The sequence below is a fragment of the Mizuhopecten yessoensis genome, unplaced genomic scaffold, assembly GCF_002113885.1.
Source record: "Mizuhopecten yessoensis strain PY_sf001 unplaced genomic scaffold, ASM211388v2 scaffold716311, whole genome shotgun sequence".
NCBI classification, from domain to species: Eukaryota; Metazoa; Mollusca; class Bivalvia; order Pectinida; family Pectinidae; genus Mizuhopecten; species Mizuhopecten yessoensis.
The window spans coordinates 62,094-84,322 of NW_018480053.1; the positions used below are offsets into that span (position 1 = coordinate 62,094).

At 35.1% G+C, this 22,229-nt stretch overlaps 1 protein-coding gene across 16 annotated transcripts in view; it reads right to left on the minus strand.

The window, feature by feature from the left end:
- LOC110442905 (troponin I) overlaps positions 1 to 22,229 on the minus strand; it is a 61,176-nt gene that overhangs the window by 33,941 nt on the left and 5,006 nt on the right. For 12 of the 16 annotated variants that reach the window (XM_021486774.1, XM_021486780.1, XM_021486783.1 and 9 more), the window contains exon 2: positions 18,283 to 18,398. In XM_021486774.1, coding sequence (XP_021342449.1) covers positions 18,283 to 18,347 — 65 coding nt within the window. In that variant the 5' untranslated portion in view covers positions 18,348 to 18,398. Of the gene's footprint in view, positions 1 to 3,421; positions 3,500 to 4,635; positions 4,656 to 6,063; positions 6,162 to 18,282; positions 18,399 to 22,229 lie in introns of those variants that run through there. The other 4 variants (XM_021486772.1, XM_021486771.1, XM_021486770.1 and 1 more) reach the window with 2 other exon arrangements.

The window sequence follows — 22,229 nt, forward strand, 5'->3', positions numbered from 1 at the left end:
AACACGTACTAAGGATAGTTTGATCCACTTGTATTTTAATCATACTGTACAACACATCACGTATTAAGGATAGTTTGATTCACTTGTATTTTAATCATGCTGTACAATAAAACACGTACTTGGGGTACATCGATTCGCTGATCATGTTGTACAATAAAACACGTACTTTGGGTACATTGATTCGATGATCATGTTGTACAATAAAACTAACGTTTCGTAAAACAAGGAAAACGCCCACTTTATGTTGGTGGCGTAGAACAAAGGATTAATCGTGTGTTTAGTAACATAAACGTCACTTTTAGTGCATGCAATGGAAAATGACGAACCAGTTACAGCGGTACTATTTACGATTCGGACTACCGGTAGCCGACGGCTACGTACGTCATGGGTGAGCGCTCTGACCGAGCTCAGGTAAATTTTGGCTGGTGCGCGCCACTACACTGCCGATAAGGTAGGCCTGTCGCGGACGAGAGCGTGGCCGGTCGGCAGACATGAAAGAACCCGACAGAACAAAAGAAATTCGTAAATTAAACGATTTCTGCTAAAATTAAACGATTTGCCGCGAGAGGTCAACGCTCCACCAAAACGGAACACTGTTCCTTGACACGCAAACACTGCTCCGTGAAAATTAAGCATGCAGTTTTAAAACGAACACTGTTTCGTGAAAAGTAAACATGCAGTTATAAAACAAACACTGGGCCAAGAAAAGTAAACATGTAGTTATAAAACAAACTCTGTTCCGTGAAAAGTTAACATGCATTTATAAAACAAACTGTTATACTCAAAACTAAACACAAGTCTGCGAAGAATAAACGTCGGTTTAAACAATAAACGGTGACTCGTCAAATATAAACTATAATAAAAAAAATACACACAAAAAGAGAACAACTAAACGATTTTTGAAAATTAAACGAAAAAATGAAAAAAATACACGGTAAGGGTCCACCAGTGAGGGGCCACACCCACCGTTTATACAAAACTAAGTAATCTTGGCCTAAAGCTGCTCAAGACCAAATTAGGATCAAATCCCTTTAACCTTATGGTAGAAGAAGAATGTAGAGATTTTACCTCTTTTTTTTCCCTCTGCTCCTAGGGGGTCCAAACTCACCGATATACACAAGATAAAATTTGGATGAAATCCCAGAATCCCTATGGTAAAAGAAGGATTTTAAAGGTTTAACCTCTATTTGGACCCACCCCTCTGGCCCTAGGGGAGCCACACCCACAATTCATAAAACAAAATAGTCCCCTTGGCCGAAGGATGCTCCAGACTAAATTAGGATAAAATCCCTTTATCCCTACGAATGAAGAAGGTATTTCAAGATTTTACCTCTATTTCCCCTATTCAGCTCTTCTGTTCCTCTGCCCCCAGGCCTAGGGGGCCCACATCCATTGGTTATACAAAATTGAGAGTCCTTTTCGTTCAGGACTAGTAGTGTTTTAAAGGAAAAGTTGACGGACTATGGACGCCCGCCATAGCATAAGATCACCAGTCCTTCGGACCAGGTGAGCTAAAAATTTGTCTTGATATATACTTATTTGTATGAATTATAAATTGGGTCACTAGAAATTGTATTCTGGATTTGGAGTGCATTATCTGTGACAAAAAGTAGTACCACTGTGTCTATCAGATGTAATGTCAAGAGACAAACAGGTATTTTACATACTTGTACAGTATAACAGTACGAGTGTGATGTATATACTGCTGTATCGTTATAATATATTGATACATTTATAAACTGAATCCTTAGTTTTTAATAAAATAACTTTTCTGGCCAAACAAGTTGATCCCTTTATATATGTCCTATACAGGCACATAATTGTGCCTCACTTAAACCGTGTTAACTTAGTTAACAACTGTCCTATTTAGAGATTTCTGGTTCCAGCCAGACCTATTTAGAGATTTCTGGTTCCAGCCAGACCTATTTAGAGATTTCTGGTTCCAGCCAGACCTATTTAGAGATTTCTGGTTCCAGCCAGACCTATTTAGAGATTTCTGGTTCCAGCCAGACCTATTTAGAGATTTCTGGTTCCAGCCAGACCTATTTAGAGATTTCTGGTTCCAGCCAGACCTATTTAGAGATTTCTGGTTCCAGCCAGACCTATTTAGAGATTTCTGGTTCAAGCCAGACCTATTTAGAGCAGTTTTGTGGTTATCTACTGCACAGCAGTTTGTAATCAGCCTCATCAGGAGGAGGGGGGTCTACAAGGGAAGATGCGGACTAGGCTCAGATGCGTGGGAGGATCTGTTGTCACTATCTGTCCCTGCAGCCTTCCATATGGAGTAGTAGGTTACCTGATATTGGTGGGGCTAGGAGAGCACATCTGGAGCTTGTTGTATCACTCCAGGGGAGATGGCCACCAGTGCCAGCCATTCTCCCAATACTAGGTATCTTATTACAACTGTTTGAACTTATACATGTCATTAATATACCTTTCCTTAATATCAAAACAAATCACACTGATATAGTGTTATTATTACTAATGTTTAGCATATTAATTAACTGAAAAAAACATCTTTAAATTTTGTTATTTGTAAAAACTCTGTATTTTTTAATTTTGAAACATCTTTTTTTTTATATTACAACTACCGTATCATTTTCATGAATATGATGCAACACTTGTATCTTCATCTGCCATATGGAAAATTTTGTAGAATATTTTTTTTCAGAGGACTTTTTGATAGTGTGATGTTTTTTAGGAAGATGAGGAATTTATCTATGATTTCTTTAACCTTGTGGAATATAATATAAAGTGTTACATTGCCAATGATGTCATTTATTCTGATTCTCTTCCTCTAAATTGAGCCTTGAGCTTATTATAGCTCTAAATCATCATACACTACAGTAGGTTTGTAGAAGCTTCAATAACTTCTGTTGCACAAACTCTGATAAACATGACAATTTGCGATATTTTCTTTTTCCTTTCAGTGATGCTTTTGTCAAGATCAGCAAATTGAAATATCCAATTACAGTCTCTTTAACACTGAAAGCAATTTAATTTGCTATATTTCAGCTAGCACATAGCTGATTTTTTCCCCGTAAATAATTTTATGATGAATTTTAACCAAAAGACCTCATATATCTTGAAGATTAATTTCCAGATAACAAGATTAGTAAATACATATATCCTCTAAATCAGATATATTTTCAGAGAAGCATATAATCCTGTTAATCCATGAGGTAAGTCTGTACGTCAGGAATTCAAATCACCTTGAATACGCTGTTTATAGAATACTAGCAACCATCAGTTTTCACTGAGATTATTTTTAACATGCAGAGTCGTATCAACCTTTTTTTGTTTTAACTTAATTTTTTCAGCATTTTTAATCTTCACGAGCGAGTTATAATTTGACACTTTGTACATGTGTGGTTTACCAGTAGCAGATACAGAGAATTATCATCCTTAATGTCACTCTTGCCTCAGTCTCTGTTCTCGGCGCTCCCGTCTCCGTCGTTCAAATTCATCCTCCCCGTTAATTGTGCTAACCCCTGCAGCTCTGGATTAGTGAGGAGGAAAAAAGTCACACTCTGTTAGAACAAGCTAGCACAAACCTCAAACAAAACCAACTGTAGGGAAAGAGAAGAAACATGGTCAAAGGAGACAAAGAAAACAGTCTATCAAGCAAGTGATGCGTTAAATGATTTTGCGTTTCCTTGTGAGGTTTTCTTGGTATATTAACATTAATCGCTTCCAACCATACATTTTTTTCTATATCACTATTGGTGATTTCTTTGAAAAAACTTATTAATACAATGTTCCTATATGAGATATATATCTATAATGACCCTACTACTCATCCTTAAGCACCAGTTTCTGTTTCGAGAATATTGTAACGTCACTGCACTTGCATCAAGAATAAAGTTCTTGCATTGTTTTACAATCTACCTCAGTCTGTTGTTGTGAAAAACAACATGAGAATTGTACTTCTGTCACATACAATGGAAGTTACACTTAATACTCTCGCGTAATGATGCCCAAAGTGAAAAGGTCATTTAGACAACTGTTACAAATAGGTAAAACAAAACACGGGTACACAGATATTCAAGTTATAAACATTTGAGGAGAGAGGGATTTTCTGACGATTTTCTTAGTTGTTTACTGTAAAAAAAAAATCATAAACTAACAAAATCACTTGCTTGATAGTGAATCATTAATGAAAGGATTACTTCCCTTTAGTAACCCAACTGTAAAAATTCATGATTTTTATTTGCTAATAAATGATTCCGCAATCAGGCTTGGTTTGTGAATCAGAATAAAAATGGTTTGAAGAACACAATCCCAAAGTCACATTTTTTTTCCTCATTTCAGAAATGTGTTGATAATTGAATGTTCACACAACCAAATATGAAAGCTGATGAATAAAAAGAAAGAGAAAGGATTTTCAATCATTAAGACATGCAACACACTGTTTCACCCATTACATTAATAAAACAAGTCAAAACTAACTAACATGTTATAATGCTACAGTGTGTCTGTAGAAATGTTTTGCTGTCACAGTGACATCAGTTAAGCTTTTATAGAAATTCTGTTAATATTGAACCTCTGAACAAGACCTCTTACATCCCTACTTTTCATATAACATCATTTTTTCCCCGAATTTATATGATATTTATTTGAGAAATTTCTTCTTGCTTCATTTATGGTAACATATATTGTAGATCCAGGGTTATATTGCCACCGTTAAACATCCAACTTAAACGTGTGCGGTACTGGTGTCTTAAAATTGCCCACTACATGTTAGATATTCTTTATTCAACAGTTGAATTTATTCCTTTTTTCCGGTGAATATCTGTGTATATCAGTAGCTGGCGGATGGCCAGATCTCCACTACCCTGATAATATGGGTATTCCTAATTCCCTGTTTTTTGCCTCTCCGCCATTCCTGTATATGCGTAAGCACTTCTGGCAGACTGGAGTAGGCAGATGAGGTTATTTTCATAGTACATTCCTCACTAGGATGTCGCTTCCATTAGACCAGGTATCAGACCACTATCTCTGGTAAAAACGGGCTAAAATTCCACTACAGATCCTGTGGCTCACGTAGGCAGCAAACACATAATACTCCATTACACAGGCCACACAACACAATCTAGAACTGGCAACATTATCCAGAACACAGTGGGTGCTTTCTTTGGTAACTTGTGTTGTGCCATATCAAGTATAAACTCCACACAGAATAACACTGCCATTAACTGTCCACCATCCAGTGATAATGAATCTCCAGCTTTCCAGATGTTATATTTGAAATGTCCATTTTTTTTTTGATATTCCATGAAATTTCTTCAGAACAGTGATATTTTATTTCACAGAAAGTTGAAGCAAACTCCATCAAAAATTATTGTAAAATGAATGTTACACGATTCACTCAACTGTCTCCAGAGTTTCAGATGAAACGGGTCCACAGTTCACATTGTTTCCAGGATATACCATATAAACAAAGCAAGAAGAAATTCTGAAATTGAAATCTATCTTTACCCACAAATGACCATTCTTTTGAAATTCTCAATATAAAGTTGATTCTGCAGATAATTTTAGTTATTATTTACAACATCAGTGTACATACTGTATATCATTAGATATATCAATTTTATGCAGGTAACATGGGGGCATATTACCTTTTTGATTTCATCAAGCTCTGGGAATATCAAGGTCAGACAGGTAATATAAACCCATGTTACCTGCAAAGCAACCTACATAACAAATACTGTGAAATCAGTCACGTCCCTAAATTTGAAATGATCACATTCATTTATAGCCTGGATATGATTAATCCATTTATATCTACTGCTTTAGATTAAAACAGAAATTCATAGTCAAGTGACTAACCAATGAAATTCATTAGGTCTCGCTTTGCGGTACCGACAGTATGTAAAATGTTAGATATTGCTATAGACAATGATGTCCTGATATTAGGACTGTCAGGCACATGCAGTCATCATCTGCGATACATTATTATAATTTTTCATATCAACCATACTTTAGTTCTCTGGTACAAGCCAATGTACATGTTTTAAGATATAAGTATAAATGAGGCTACACCTTTAGATATTAAACACATACATCAGTTTGAGTCGTTCCTCACGGTCTCGGCGACGCTGAGCAAGTCTTTCTTCAATATCAGCAGACAAAACACTTGTTTTCATATCACTATTCATGCACAGCAACATGCAAACAAACAAAAGATGCAAAATCAAAAACATCAGAAATAACTTTGAAGTTGAAGATTTTCTTGTTTCCTAATTGGTAATATCATGAAGATTTTACTGATTTCTTCCCTTCCAACTACCAAAATACCTTCTTATTTTGCTTAAATATAATTTGATTATGACTTCAAAACTTATAATTGATTAAGTCATTCTTAAATTTTTGGTAGAGGTTAAATAAAACTTGGAAACAAGAATTAATCGTTTAATAATGGCATCAAACCAAATTTTGGATATTGTCGTAAGTACCAGGCATTGTCACATGGATCCCTACTGTTCATATTTACAACAAGTTTTAAGACAAGTTATATATACTGGCATAAGCCTTCTATCCTAAACACAGAATCAGCAGGGCCTTCCATTGCTGTGCTGGGACGGAATCTCGTTAAGCTACCTCTAATGAACTCTTACGAACTTGTGTATAAAGTCAAAAGTGCCAAGGAAAATAAAACATCTGTCAAAATAAAGTGACGCTTCATGCTGCATAAACAACAATCAATTAAGACATGTTAGAAATGCCAAGTATATTTTGATACATGCAGCATTTTTCACAATAATAAGGAAGAGTTGGTGCATATTCTATGAGTAATGGGTTGACTTTCTTTCCCTTGTTATTTATTTCATCAATATCTGTAATTTAAATTGATGAAATAAGATGATTTTTTTCAGTTTAGCAGACCTATTTTATAGTGTACGTAGCATGCCTATATTTTTTTTATCAACCAATAATTATGTTTTACCAATACACAATCCTTGATACAATCCTGTATTTAACTCATTCATCACTACAGACACATTTGAACTCTTCTAATTCAAAGGTTGGAATAGTTCATTTTTAAATTTCAGGGGTGAATGAGTTAAAACATTGAGTGTTGATTTGGTAGTAAAAGCCACATACATACAACAGATGAAGAATTTGATTTAATTAGAATCTGTGTTTGAGATTCTTGTGTAAGAGTTCCAACTGTCTCCTATTACATCACACAGCTGTATGTATCACTACAGGGAACATTAGGGTCCCTAGGGAGCCAGCAACATATTTACCTAATAGGGAGTTCAGGAAGGAGGACACATAGATACAGAATCCCTAGGGAGCCAGCTAAATGCAATACCTAATAGGGAGTTCAGGAAGGAGGACACATAGCCAGCCAAATGCAATATCTAATAGGAGGTTCAGGAAGGAGAGCTGATAGGCATCATATCAAATTGGTGTCTTCAGTTGCCCGCTAGAAAAATAATTTTGACAGCTGTGGAACTTAATTATCCTGGCACCACATAATAAGCTTTCTTCACAGGAACTGATATTTTTTTCAACATCCAAGAGTAAAACTGTAAAATCTGTAATCCATGAAAATTTCTCAAGTATTTGAGTATGATAAACTAAGAAGGTTGTATCATCTGTGAGCCACAAGGCTGCTAACTATTGTATAGGGGGGTTGTTAGGTAATCAGATCAGCCATGCTATCAATGACATTAGCATGTGTTTCATATTTTCCAGAATTAAGATAGACACCTCATTATTCATTGAAAATAAAAGAAGTTAAGATTTAGAATCATCTCATTTTCAGATCTGCTCCATCAGATGGGTGTATACTGTAAGTGCAAGTCCTTGTATGATGAATAAATGAATGAGAAATTGAATCAATGAATGCTTTAATGTGGCAGAGTCTGGATGTATGAGAGGTGACTTAAAGGGCTTCAATGTTACCACAGCTTGTTGCTCTGGATTTTCTAGATTTTAAATGTCCTTCTACATCATTGTGTTACGTACTGTATACGTCTATAATCTAAGACTCCATATGTAGATATCTTTACCCCAACCGCAGCAAGTGCTTTCTCCAATTTCCTGGGTAATATAATGTGTATATTTGTGTATTAGACCTGCCTAATGTCAATGTACAAATGTATGTATATTGCATTTCATAGTGCATGATGTATAAATCATGCAACGGAAAGAAGGAAAATGAATGGACCGATTTGTAGTTTGTGTCTTAAACTGGCCATAAATTCTCCCTGATGAGTCAGATACATGATTTGAAACAGTTGTTGAGTCAGTCGAAAAACTGCAACAAACACTGCCAAAGAAACATGTACATGAAGTACGGAATAAACAGAAATAACATGTTGAGCAATTAACTTTGTAAACACTCAATACAAAATTACACTGTCTTCCATTCCAACATGTACTCTGCCTGCTTGAGTTCAAGTTTGAACATATTTTATCCACTTTTTATGCTTAAGTATTTTGAGTTGTTTACCTCGATGCACTTCCATGTACATCATAGTTTACGATGGCCTATCCCGTACATAATGTCCCTATGCTGTTGCGCTATGTAAGCATGCAGAATTCACCCGATTGACCTAAAGAATTTTAACAAATCAATTGTAGTAGAACATTCCTTAAATTTTTGAAACTGTTAGAATATCTCCTTCCTACACAAAGCCTCAGTCAACTTACCTGTTTTACCTACACAAAGCCTCAACTTACCTGTTTTACCTACACAAAGCATCAACTTACCTGTTTTACCTACACAAAGCATCAACTTAACTGTTTTATTTTTATGTTCTAGACTTTTTGCAGATGCATATAGTTTTGATACATTATGCTGGGAAGATTGAAAATTGTTGTTTCATAAACAAACTTGCACATTCGAAGAACAACAATGTGCAAGCTAATTTTGTGGTGTACATTTATATGCCTTTTATATTCATACATGTTAATCAAACTCTAGATCAATTATTTTATAAATTATAGCTGTAAAGCAAAATTTGTATGTGATTATCTGTAAAATGTTTTGTAATGACAAGCCACATTTTCGAGAGAGAAAAAAGCTGGAAAATAAATCGACTTTTGGTTGGGACAAGATAATGGTTTAAAGGAGACAGTAACATGACCATTCCTTCTGTCCAATCAAGTTCCTCTCTATGATAAGTAATGGTTTGCTGACATGATTTGTGAAGGATACAATATACCTAAACCTTCAGGAATGGCTCCACTGATTAACCTTGCATGGTAAGGTTTCAAAATGGCAAGTACAAAAAGGTCAGAACTAGTTCATTTGATTGACTTTGTTAGGTTTTTGCTTTGGCAAGTACAATAGACAGTTCCAGAGTTTTGTTTAGGTAGAACAAAATCTGTTGCTAAGTATTAGAGACAAACTGATGAGTCGGTCCGTATTTCAATGTAAATTTTGTACATCTTTTAACACACTATAATTCATGTTGTCACGGAGTAAATATAGAGTTCACATACTACAAATGTTTAGTAGTAACCCTGCAACAGGACCTGCTATGATACCAGCCTGTACACACAACTTGTACCTCTGTGACCCCTCCTAGCCCCCTCCCATCCTAGCCTGACAGGGAACATCAAGATCCCCCATCTGTAATTTCTATCTTGTTTTTAGTGTACATGTGTTGCTAGTACTGTTTACAAGCTTTACAAGGATAAAAGAGTATTTATGTTTACACTTAAAAATATGTACTTATCAATATGTACTGTTATAAAGAGGAATAGACAATATAAAGAGGAACAGACAATGTGCTCGAGACAGACCTTCGCGTTTGTGGTAGTATGGCACTGACTTGTGTATTGTAACAACTAGCCTGCCTTCACTCTCTCCCATCCCTTCTCGCCATGACAACTGCAGGTTGCCAAGAGATCCTCTATCACATTGCCAAATTAGTATGCAAGCAGTAGCTTGGCAGAGGGAGGCTGAACAGAGGCTGCATACTAGGTAGATTGTGTGGTGGTGTGCTACCGTAATACTGCCAGCTGCACCAGTTACCCGCCCCTGAAATCTCCACTAGTGTGCCCCTACACCAAGGTCATGTAGTAGTGCCTGTTTATATTGAATAATTAGGACCATGTATATACAAACACAATAGGGCAGGATTTATGTACATTAATCTTGATTATAATTACAAATAAAGCATAGTGAATTTACCTGTTAATTTACCAGACTGAATAGATTAAGAACGGTATGTATATTGAGAACTAAGATCATATTATAGCAAAGTTTGCACTACAGTATATATTGGGAGAATAAAATAATGCCTTTCGTTATTTCTCAGAGCACATTCTCATGTGTTTATTTCCGTAAATCCCATTTCAAAAGTGTAGAACAGATCAAAGCATCTACATAGACAATAAGATATATAGGGTACAATGTGATAAGATGTACTTACAGAAGTATTCAGTATTAGAGACCAAGAGTTTGGAGACACTACAAACAGCTATAAAATGTATGTAAGATTTGCCTTATACAGACATTTACAGTACAGTACACTACACATTTAATTGTTTAGGGTTTCTATATTGGTCAGAATCAAGTAATCTAATGTAACAGATGCTGCATCAGCTAAATCTCATTGCTTAGGTTCAATTTCATAAACAATTTCTGCTGATATCATAGATATAGACAATCTGATTAGTTGCCATATCAACTGTAACCTAGGAAATCATGTGCCTACCAACATGTGGCAGCCATATTGAGAATTCTGTGTAGTGAGAAACTGAGTGATGAAAGTTTCCCTTTCCTTGTCATCTGTCTATCGTAGGGAGTCAAACAAATACATTTTTGTGGTTCTGCTTTTGGCTCGCAAAATATTAGGGTAGATAGTTTGGCAAAGCTTCTTATTTTTCAAATTCAACAAAGCTTATATGTATAGAGAAACAGAGTTAAACACTTTACTAGCTAGTGCTTGTTCAAAATGTGCGAAAAAAGTTTATTACGGGCACTAAAATCTATTGATATTTCTTCTATGTCGCATAACAAACATTGAAATATTACAGCATGACTTATCACCCTAAGTATCCAAGAAGATTAAAGATATATGTAATTGCATAATGAAGGATTGAAAAATAATGAGTAGTCAACAGTGTTAGGGGTCATTTGTGTTTGTGATTTAGAACCAACTTTGAACATTCAACTTTGAACATACAGCATCATTGGAGGATAGGAAAAGATCCGAAAATGAAATATTTCAGATTACAAATGAACACATTCACAACAAAAATCCTTGTAGAAAGCAAAAAGTTATCACAAGTTTCATCCAGGTTGCTGAGACCGGAAGATCAAAGTAGGACAAGCACGCCATGGCTGGCTTCTGGGATTAGATTGTTATAAGTCAGATTAAGTGTTTAGTAAGCTTATATTATAAGCACAATGATGGACAGATAAACAGGTTATAACACTGTCCTCTATCTGATCAACGAATCTCTTACTTCCTTATTCTCTAAACAGTTCCTTCAACAGATGGTATGCCATTCAAGTTCAAACTTCATCAAAGCAAAGAGATTTCAAAAACAGATTACCAAAAGGACATTTATACACCTTAAACTCAGACTTCCACTCCCGTTTTATTTCTACCCTCTAAGAGAGAAAAAATCCATCACAAGGCATAAATTATGATGGCCATGTATATAGTGAACAGTACCAGCAAGTATACATTTTTGAACAACACACTGGGCAAAATTTGGCAGGGCAAAAAATCTGAAACTTCAGAGTATGCTTCAAAGCAAACGGAACAGAAGTTACAACATTCTACTACGGTACACAGAAAATGGCAGATCAAAAACAGTCATATTTCTGTATCGCAATACACTGTGTTATAATAAATACAGATTCTGACAGAAGTACAGAAAAAGTAAGTATTATAGACCTTGCAGATGATTTTCAACAAACTACTGGTGTTGATGGGAGATTCTGTTAGCAACTGTCAGAGGAGGTATGATGTAAATTGAAATAATGGGATGTGGCCAGGATGGAAATGTTTCCACAGCCTGGCTCCTGGCCATCAAATCAACTTCAATCTCAACTGAGTGATGAAAGCAACAATTAAATTGTAACTTAAGCGCAATTTTCATTTAGGATTTGATGGATCTTACTTGCAGTTTAGCACTGGATGCCATATTTGATTAGAACCACAACCTCGTGATAAAAACCAACAAACAGGAAGCAGAGAATGAGCTGCTGAGGGCTTGCAAAATAAACTATTCTCACCAGGACACTGATGATGGCCATAATTTCTTTATAATACGCAGGTGTTTGTTCTTTTATGGTCGAAAGGCAATGTTTGTGCTAACAGAATAGAAGTGCAAATTAATGACAATTTTTATATAAAAATAACTATTAAAAAGCAGCAACTTTGGGAACAAATTTGTTTGGTTTAAAGCTACAATAGATTGAAGCATTTTAAATTTGTTGGCTGTTTGTCAAAGCAAACGTTTGCTGTATAATTTGAATAAATACTGCTTCTGCTATAATGTTGCATTGTCAACTGTTTGATAAATAATACCGTAGTATAATTATCCTTAATCATAACTCGTCCCAGTTTTACGAATGTTCATGAACACATTCTTCATAGGAAAACATTTCAGAGTTGAGGAGAATTTCCTTAACATGAGATTTTTCCTCAACTCTAATAATGCTTCACTCCTGCGGAAACAGCTAAAGAACATCCAGAAGTTCGGGCGCATTCATGTCAGTGTGTACTCATTCAGTCTTCTGATGAGATTGAGACAACTGTATGCATTGATGGTGTGAATTATCATTATTCTAATGTTTGCAGTGTAATGAAAAGATTATGAGTAAAAGCAATGCATGGCTCTAGTTTGTGTGTGATGATATATATTGGACAGAATTGTCCTAAACCTAGCAGCAGATTTCAAAACTTATCAGCATATTTAAGCAGGCTAGACTGGGCAGTTTTATGAACATTCTTTAACATAAGATTTTCCTCGACTCCAGCAGCGGTTTCAAATGAAATAACTTAAGGTCAGGAAATTCGTTTAAGCTAAGGAATAATCTTGAAACTGGGGCCAGCATATTTTAAAATTCAATGGCATATTGAAGCAAGCCTGAAGCAGTAGCAAACAAAAATGGCTGGATGTAAATACCTTGTAGAAGCACCTCCAGTCAGGCAGGGATTGTTGGAGACTGAAGTAGGAGAATTGTAGCCAACTAACAAGGGGACAGCTAGGCCTGTTTATTGTTTTCCTTAGAAAGTTGATAGCATCAGGAAGCACATGACAAAGCTCATTTGTTCATTATCATTTTTTCCTGGGGCCCATAGGTGGGTGATATGGAATTATTTTTTTATCAAAAATGATATTTCATTCATCCATATTACAATAAATCATAAAGTATCTAACACAACTACTGTGAGTATTGATGATTTCATTTTAAAATTGAATACAATTAAGAAGTGTAGAGTTAGCTCTGGTTTCCCCTTAGGGTGCCCCTCAGAAACACTAGATGAGAAGAAATGTACTTCCTATATTCAGGTATGGAACATTGGCTCCTGTCCTTCACCAGTAACACGCTGTCTGATTGGTTAAAAGGTAATGGTTGACAAGGCTACAGAGTTTTGTTTAGACGGTTACAGGGTATTCTTGTACTCTGATCTAATCCTCATCCAATTAGTGTGATATATTTACCCAACATGCATTCCTGATGGCCTTTCCAGGGAGAAACACACATTATCGAAGCCTACATGCACGTTTTGCCCTAACACATGTGGTTTTCATGACATAGAAGAAATACTGACCAGACATTTCGCTGATAAAGCACGAAGGATTCTACCTGTGATATTTGGGAATCAGGCTTTTTTTGCCAATGAACTTTATGTGATATTTTGAGCGCTATTTCTGGCTCATCAGAAAAGAATCTACCTGTAATTATAGGCTAACCCAAACGGTACATTATTTAGAACTTTTTTATGTTCATTTGTACAAATATTGGTAATTTTTAGACTTTATAAAAAAGAGATATTGAATATTTACACACAGGTACAAAAACTTTTGAAGTAGACATTATCAAAAATAGTGGTGTGTTCTGTAGGGAATTAAGAAGACACCACTCACAATCTTAGAAAAGAAATCTACTGCAGCTGTTGTCAGTTTGGGGCTTTATTCACACATACATGATACAAGGACTATGTGTTTATGTACGGTATTTGTTTTGCGGTATTTGTTTTGCGGGCTATATACATAATGCACATTAGTTGGTGGCCTTGAACTGATGACCTCAAGTACTGTGGATTCTCATATAGAACCTATGTGAAGCAGCTCACAGGAAAACATACCTCTGAGGTATACAGGGCATATTTACTACGCATATAAATTATTACAGCAAATATTAGTTAACAACATAGCATACAAAGTAATCAGATGTGAAGGGCAAAAATTAACACTGGGTGAAAATGGTTTTATTAGAGAACTACACAAAGTGACTGGGCAAAACTTTCCCGGTATATATGTTATTATAATTGTGGAATATCCCTCGGTATCGTAATCCAAATTGTGTTTCGTGTCCTTTTTATACATTTCAAAATTTTGATGTAATTATCTTCCACTAAAAACTGTAACAGACATTATATAATCTTCAAGCATGTATTTTGAATTTTTTTATTGAGAAATGACATCAAAGTAAGCATAGAAATATCCTTGCAATGAAATGACACACACAAGGTGTCTCTACCGTCAGTTTATGTAGCATTTCCGCATTTCTTCAAAAGACACACTTTCAGGGTACTGATAATCAAAATTTCACAAATAGTTTAAATATCTGATATTTGATACAGGTACATCTGATATTTGATACAGGTACATCTGATATTTGATACAGGTACATAAAGACTCTGGTAATAAATATGCAAATACCTTAATGGAGTTATCAGGACAGTGGAGATCCAATCTTCACTTTTTAAATTCTTTTATGGAACAAATAACTTCTCAACAACACTATTATATACTGTCCATTCAAATAGTTTTTTTTACAGATTCTGCCAAATGTATTTTCAAAAGGTTTGAAATCTTGGATGTTTTGCCCAATGAATCCTTGATAAGTATATATCACAAACTGATAATAGGTTTTATTCAAATTCTACAATAAAATGAGAATAATGTCCTGAAATATGAGTTATTTTACTCCCTACATTGTTCATTTTATACTACAAACTGATGATACCATTTCAAATACTTACAATTCACATTTTGCGACCTGCCACTTGCATAATGTTCTACATGTAACAACTCACTAGGAACCCCCAGGGATGTAAGAAATTAGTTGATTGTAGCAAATTTAACAATAAAATTTAATGTTCAGGGCACAATTCTTTGTCATGTGGCACAAACAATAACTTTGTAACAGGCAAGTTCCAATATAACAAATAAATGTGTTAACTCATTCACCCCTCAAATTTCATAGTGAACTATACCAACCTTTGAATTGGAATAGTCCAAATGTGTCTTCAGTGGTGAATTTATTCAATATACAGAAAAAGATGCTTGTAAATATTATCATTACAAATCTTGCTAATAATGCTTGCTAATAATACCATATTGTGTTCAATACAAAAGAATTTTCTCAAGAACATCTATTTTATTTTAAATTAATTATACCTCTGGCAAAAATAATTTCTTATACATCCTTTTTGGGGTTTGTTAAAAGGTGTTCTTTTGGTATCAATTAAACTTTTGCAAATGGGAAAATTGAGCAACTGGTCTTGGGAAATTTACATCAAGTATATTTTTAGTACAATTTACATCCCTAAATCAACAATTCCTAAATTCTATAATGTCAAACACAATATTTGTCTGGGAATCTTCAAAATTATCTTTTTGACAGTGTTATCCAATTAAATGTCAGGTTGGAAAATCAGAGGTCTAATTTTAGCAAAGCTGTTGAAAGCAGCATTTATACGACTTACCAGAAATATCCCAGACGTTTTTTCTGAGTTCTGGTTGGTTTATCAAAATCATCGCTTTTGGTTGTGTATTCAATCACGTCAGCTAAAGTGTGTAGTCTAATCAAGATTTATGTAGTATTTGTTGGTATCATGTATCACATAGGCACAAGCATCCCTGTATGTGCTTTTTACTTCATAACTAATTCTATGTTTAAACAAAACTTCAAATAACATACACAGTTGGTTCTAAACTTAGACAAGCAGTTCGTCTTTTTTTCTTCTTGGTACAATTTTGCAAAAACTGGAAACAATTCAGACCAGAATATATATAGGTTGTACAGCCTAACCTGTATACAGAAACCACGTCTAGTTAGACCTCCTAACACAGGTGGTGTCTAAATATGGGTTCAGTTAACATGAAAATAACTGCAATGGTGAGTTTTAAAAGTGATGGCATCTGAACACAGATGGTCTCTTCATAGAGGTGGTATCTCTTGTGATGTTGGTGGTGCCCTAGAAGTTACCAGTACAAGGTGTAACTGTGTATGTATGTTTAGGCAAGCTATATATATTGCTACATTCTTGAGCCCTAATGTATCTTGATTAGTGGTGAGAGGTTTACTGTCTGCATCAGGCTGTAACACATAACACCGCACTAACACAAATTCTCACAAACGCACCAAATTTTGCAGCAATAATGAAGATTATATCTACATTGGTATACAGATCTAGGACAATAAAACAACACTTAAAGTCTATATTCATTTTGTCAACTTAAGTTTTGCAGTCGTTGACTGGGAATTTTGTTTATAACAGGTTTAAAGACATGCCGACAACTTTTACACAGAATAGACCTTTCTTCTATAATAGGACACTTTATCAAATCTATTTTCATTTTCAACTGCTTGACAAATATGGAGGTTTCCCATACATATACTACAGGAATAAGTGCCAGCTGTGTTTTCCATGGAGGAAGATATACATCAATGACAGTTCAGACCAGAATATATGTAGATTGTGCATCATTGACTAGATATGCTAGACTTAATGTATCAGACAGTCCTGTTTTTAATTTCTTGCATTCATTTGATATCAAAGGCATAATGCGTAAGAGCACAATGAAAGAAAGAGATCTTCGTCGATAACCAAATATTTGCCTTTATCTGACAATAAACTATCTTTATATGCTTTTTTTTAAATAGCATCATAAGATAAAAGGGAAAGAAAATCAACCCAAGCACACATTTTGATTTGTCTATCCTATGTTGTTTGACTCTGCTGACCATAGGTCAAGCATGTCAAACCTTCTTAATATGTTAGGCAGGACAGGTCAAAATACATGAATATACTACAAACATATATGGAAATAAGGTATAGTGATAGTATTACATATCCAGAGAATAAACATATAGTAAAACCTCCTTAAACTGCCACGACTGTACAGTAAAACCTTGTTAAACTGCCGTCATCTATCCAGAGAAATTTTGGCATTATAAAGATGTTTGGCAATACATCATGGGAGATGCATTAAGCTTAAAGAGAATTTCAGCAAAAAAGGGAAAGCAGAACTTGATATATGGGATTATGCTCCAAGGGCAATTAATGAGGTTTTAGTATATTAAAATTGCACCCTCATTAGATAAACAATTCATTACAAAAAAATGAATGCTTATAATATTTAATTTTTGTATTTACCAGGACGATGGCTGTAGTAAATCTCTGATTACAGGGAACAGGTAAACATGGGTGGGCTGATTTATTGAGAAAAAAAGAAAAGTCTGTGATACATTGAACTTCAGAATTAATGGTTACATCAGGAACAAGCATGCCACCTGACTTTATCTAGACTGACTACCAGCCACTAAGTTTGTATCCAGAATACTAGGTTATCTCCCCCTGGTTTGAGCACTTAGAATCTAGAATCAGACATCCAAATGATCAAAATAATAAGAGTTTATTTTTTCTAATAATTATATATTCTAGAGACAGGGGTCAGTCTAGACTTTACCATGTATTAACCCGACATACTGACTCTAGATTTTAAGTGTATGAAACAAAACATCAGAAATGTCTGGTATCTCTCTAAGAAATACCCTTTATATTGTTAATAATCTAATGAAGGTGCAAGCTGTGATGAGGGAAGAGTTAAATAAATATACTGCTGAAACAGATTGTATTGAAATAGTGAAATCCTGCAATAAAGACATTTTGTTAACATATGTACATATTGAATAGAAGGTCAATGTTAATACAGCAAAAAAACAGAAAAAACACACTGTCTTTTCCAAGAGTTCAAAATATTAAAAAAATTGCACACTTTTGAATGGATGCATTGAGAATTTGCAATGAATATCACACATGATCTGATTAGACAGGTACTTACTCGTTATCATCCTGCTTGCGCCTACGGGCCGCACGGGCTGCACGTCTTTCTTCTAGGGAACTCATGGTGATATGTGTAGAATGTTAGAAGTAGTTCCTAAATCGAAAAAGAAAGCCCTGAAAAGGAAAACAGAGACATTTAAATTTAGATAGAACATTAATTAATGAATTGATGTTTTTTTACCCAAATACATTACAAGACATTTTAGTCAAAAAAGATATTGTTTTCAACGTGGCTATTTCATACAGGAACACTATGAAATACCACAACATCCTAAAAAATATCACAACGTCCTCAATAATACCACAATATCCTAAATGATATCACAACATCCTAAATGCTACCACAACATCCTAAATATTACCCCAACATTCTCAATAATACCACAAAGTCCCAATGATCATCCTATAGAACTGTAACATTCTAGATTTTGAAAACTGATAAAAGACTTTCCAGAAAATTTATGTCCAAAACTTTCAGACCACTTGCATCTGTCACTGTGGTTAATAGTACAATCGCAACTAAATACTTTCTTAAGACGGTATTATGAGTCTTTGGACTAAAACAATCAACCCCAATGAACCTAAAATCCTTGATACACATGTACTTGTTCTACCTGTACACTAGGCTTTTGCAAGACAAAAGTGATTTTTGAAAACATCGACATTAAGCAAATCAAGTAGCAAATTGAATGAAGGGCATTATATAGGGTTTGACTGAACATATACATACATAAAAGTGCACCATGATTTTAAACAAATTATTTTAAATGAAATAATGCTGATACTTGTAATTTATAATTGGATTCCACCCACCATTATGCAGCAGATACAAATAGAATCTTATTCTTTACACATCATCTTCTTCTTTAAACAAACAAAGGCTGTAATGTGTTAAGTATTTTGTAATGGGCTGTAGTTAGATTAGGACCAGATGATAATATACTTTACATGTCACAATGAGGCTTTATAACATTATGAAACACTGCTTTTACACACAGAGGAGAATCTGTTTCGCTTGTTTTATTTCCACGTTTCATGCTCATTAATGTAGGGGAAATGGTTCTATCAATATCTCCACAGCACATAAAACCTCATCTTGGAGTCATAGCAACAAAACTCTCATGTCACTAGGAGAAATGAGATTAGGGTATCATCTTTTGATCATGAAACATTACTCGATATTTTTTCCACCTGATTTTTAAACTAAGTTATTTTCACAGAAGTGGGGATGGAGACACAACGTTCTAGTTAAATGATGTCTCTTCTATTTCATCGTCAATTATACCGTTATTTTCAGTTTATTCTGAAACAAGCAGATAAACAATGGACAAAACCAACCTTTTTCTCGACAAATATTTTCCAACTAATGAAAAACCAATATTTTCACTTTTAGCTGTTACATCATTGATGCTTTTTTATTTTCCCTCTTATTGTTAGACACCAATACCTGAGACATATCTGCTCATAGCCTTTTCTGTCAATATACTTTTTCATGTATTTTAACTGTACTTGATTCAGCTTTGTCTTGAGCGTACTAATGGAGGTAGAATAAGATTTTTTACATAAAACATGTTTCCAGAGTAAATGTACACATATACCCCTGACTTACAGACCAGAACAAATATATTTAATTTTGTATAGAGGGCAATAAGTTACATATATATTTTTGGTCTTTCAAACTGTTAATTTATAATAACAGATACTTTAAAGCAGAAGAATGCTGTAAAAATGCCCAACAGAAAGTCTACAAACTCACCTCTGAACAGTCCAGTCAAATATGACAGCTGCCTGTCTGTACCATAAACACACATTTACTAGTAGGCAACCTAATCTGCATTGGAGGGGGGCATGGGAGGGGGATCAGGGACTGTTTATACTAGTTATGGACAATTAATCTACAACCCTGGCACTAGGAGCCTGTCTCCATCATCAGCACACAGGAACCAGTCCCCCTCCCACTGGGTGGCAGACTGACTCAATTATATCTATGTAAATAATACACCCCCTGCACCTCCATACAAGTAAAGATCTGCATGATAAAGATCAGCAATCTGTGTCACAGACACACTTCTTTCCTGTAAATCACCTTAGGTATAACAAAATGAACAGTTTTATGCTACATTATTTCCCCTTCCTAAAAAAATGGAAGTGGGTATAAATCTTGCTTCATGTATGTTGGTCAATGAAACAAAAGTTTGAAATTGAAAGGAGAGTGAATTCCAGTACATGTTGACTAAATCTCATTTTCTATAATGTTAGATATGCTTTGATTAACTGAAATCCCAGGTTTTTTTTCTGCTTATGCCCTAAATGAGAATGGCCCTGACATTATAGGCCTAAAATGAGGATAAGGTTTTATATCTATGTACATATATGAAGACTGAATATTTTTTCTAATGCTTGGGAAATATTCTCTCAATAAAATCTCATCTTGTACATTTTATGGAGAGCACTGAGAGGAGAGGTAACAGAATGTTGACCCTTTTAAGCCTCCATCTGTCAGTCACCACATCTCTCAAAGGAATTCATTTCTAGAGCAAGATGTAAGCTGACACAGTGATGCAACATGATATGTTTTTGCATAACAGTCCCCCATTGTAATGATCAAACTGAAAAAGCCTTGTTAGCTTCACACTTAATTATTTTATTTCATTTTTCTCAAAAGAAACATAGTAGATTTCTCATTTCAACAAAACATTTATTTATAACATCTCATCACTAAAGACAATGTTTCAGAGCCAGAAAACTTTGCATTATTGACAAGTGTCATACATTGATAGCATATTTGGAGAACTGTTTTACTCAAGAGATTGAAAGCTTTAAATAGCTATAAAACAACCTACAGACATCCATCACAAACTAATTACAGGGTAGGAGAAGCAGTTCCTTAACACAATAAGGACATCCTACCATCAGACTGAAAATGTTGACTCTACGTGTTTGTTTGTCTCAGGCTTGAAAAAGCTAACCAGCATCACCTTCAGCTGTTGAAAATAACACTAGGGTCAAATTTAGCTTGTAACAAAATAGCTTGCATCCGACACTAGCATCTCCAAGAGCTGGAATGCTTTTTTATGACACAAGAGTTCATGAAGAAAATGTCTGACATTCAGGGATCAAGGGGCTATGAGACAAAACTTAAGAGTTAAACTGATACACAGGTTGTAATAATACATCAAGGAAAATCCGTCCTTCAGTTCCACACCAACTGGACTGGATGTTTTAGTACAGTGCTGACAATAGGAACATAGAGCTAATATCATGAACATTTACATACTGCCACCCGAAAGAAGCGTTTGTTATATTTCCTCTAATAAGGCATCACAGAGTTTGTCATTTTTGAACAAAAAGTTAGATAATATTTATTAATCATCAGTTCAACATCATTCTCAAGGAGTGCTTTTGAGATTTGTATGCTCATATAGCTAACCAACATGTTACCCACTGTATGAAGCAAGCCTCCAAAACATGAGATCCTTGTTCATGGTATGGAGGACTCATAGATATGTTAATGTAATTCATGGTGTCAGAGGGAGCTCTCAAACATGTAAAACATTCAATGTAAAGGTAAAGAAAGGTCACATGGAGCTCACAAGCTCTGCTCTTTAGTGTGGTGTTTGAGGAAGGCTCACAAACGCTAGCCTATTGTGTGGTGTACAAAGAAGGCTTACAAACTAGCCCATGGTGTAATGTTGGAGGGAGCTCGCAAGTACTAGACCCTTGTGTGGTGTTGGATAAAGCTCACAAACACTAGCCTATGGTGTAATGTTGAAAGGAGCCCACAAACACTAGCCTACGATGTAATGTTGGAGGGAGCTCACAAAAACTAACCTATGATGTAATGTTGGAGTGAGCTCACAAACACTAGCCTACGATGTAATGTTGGAGGGAGCTCACAAAAACTAACCTATGATGTAATGTTGGAGGGCGCTCACAAACACTAGC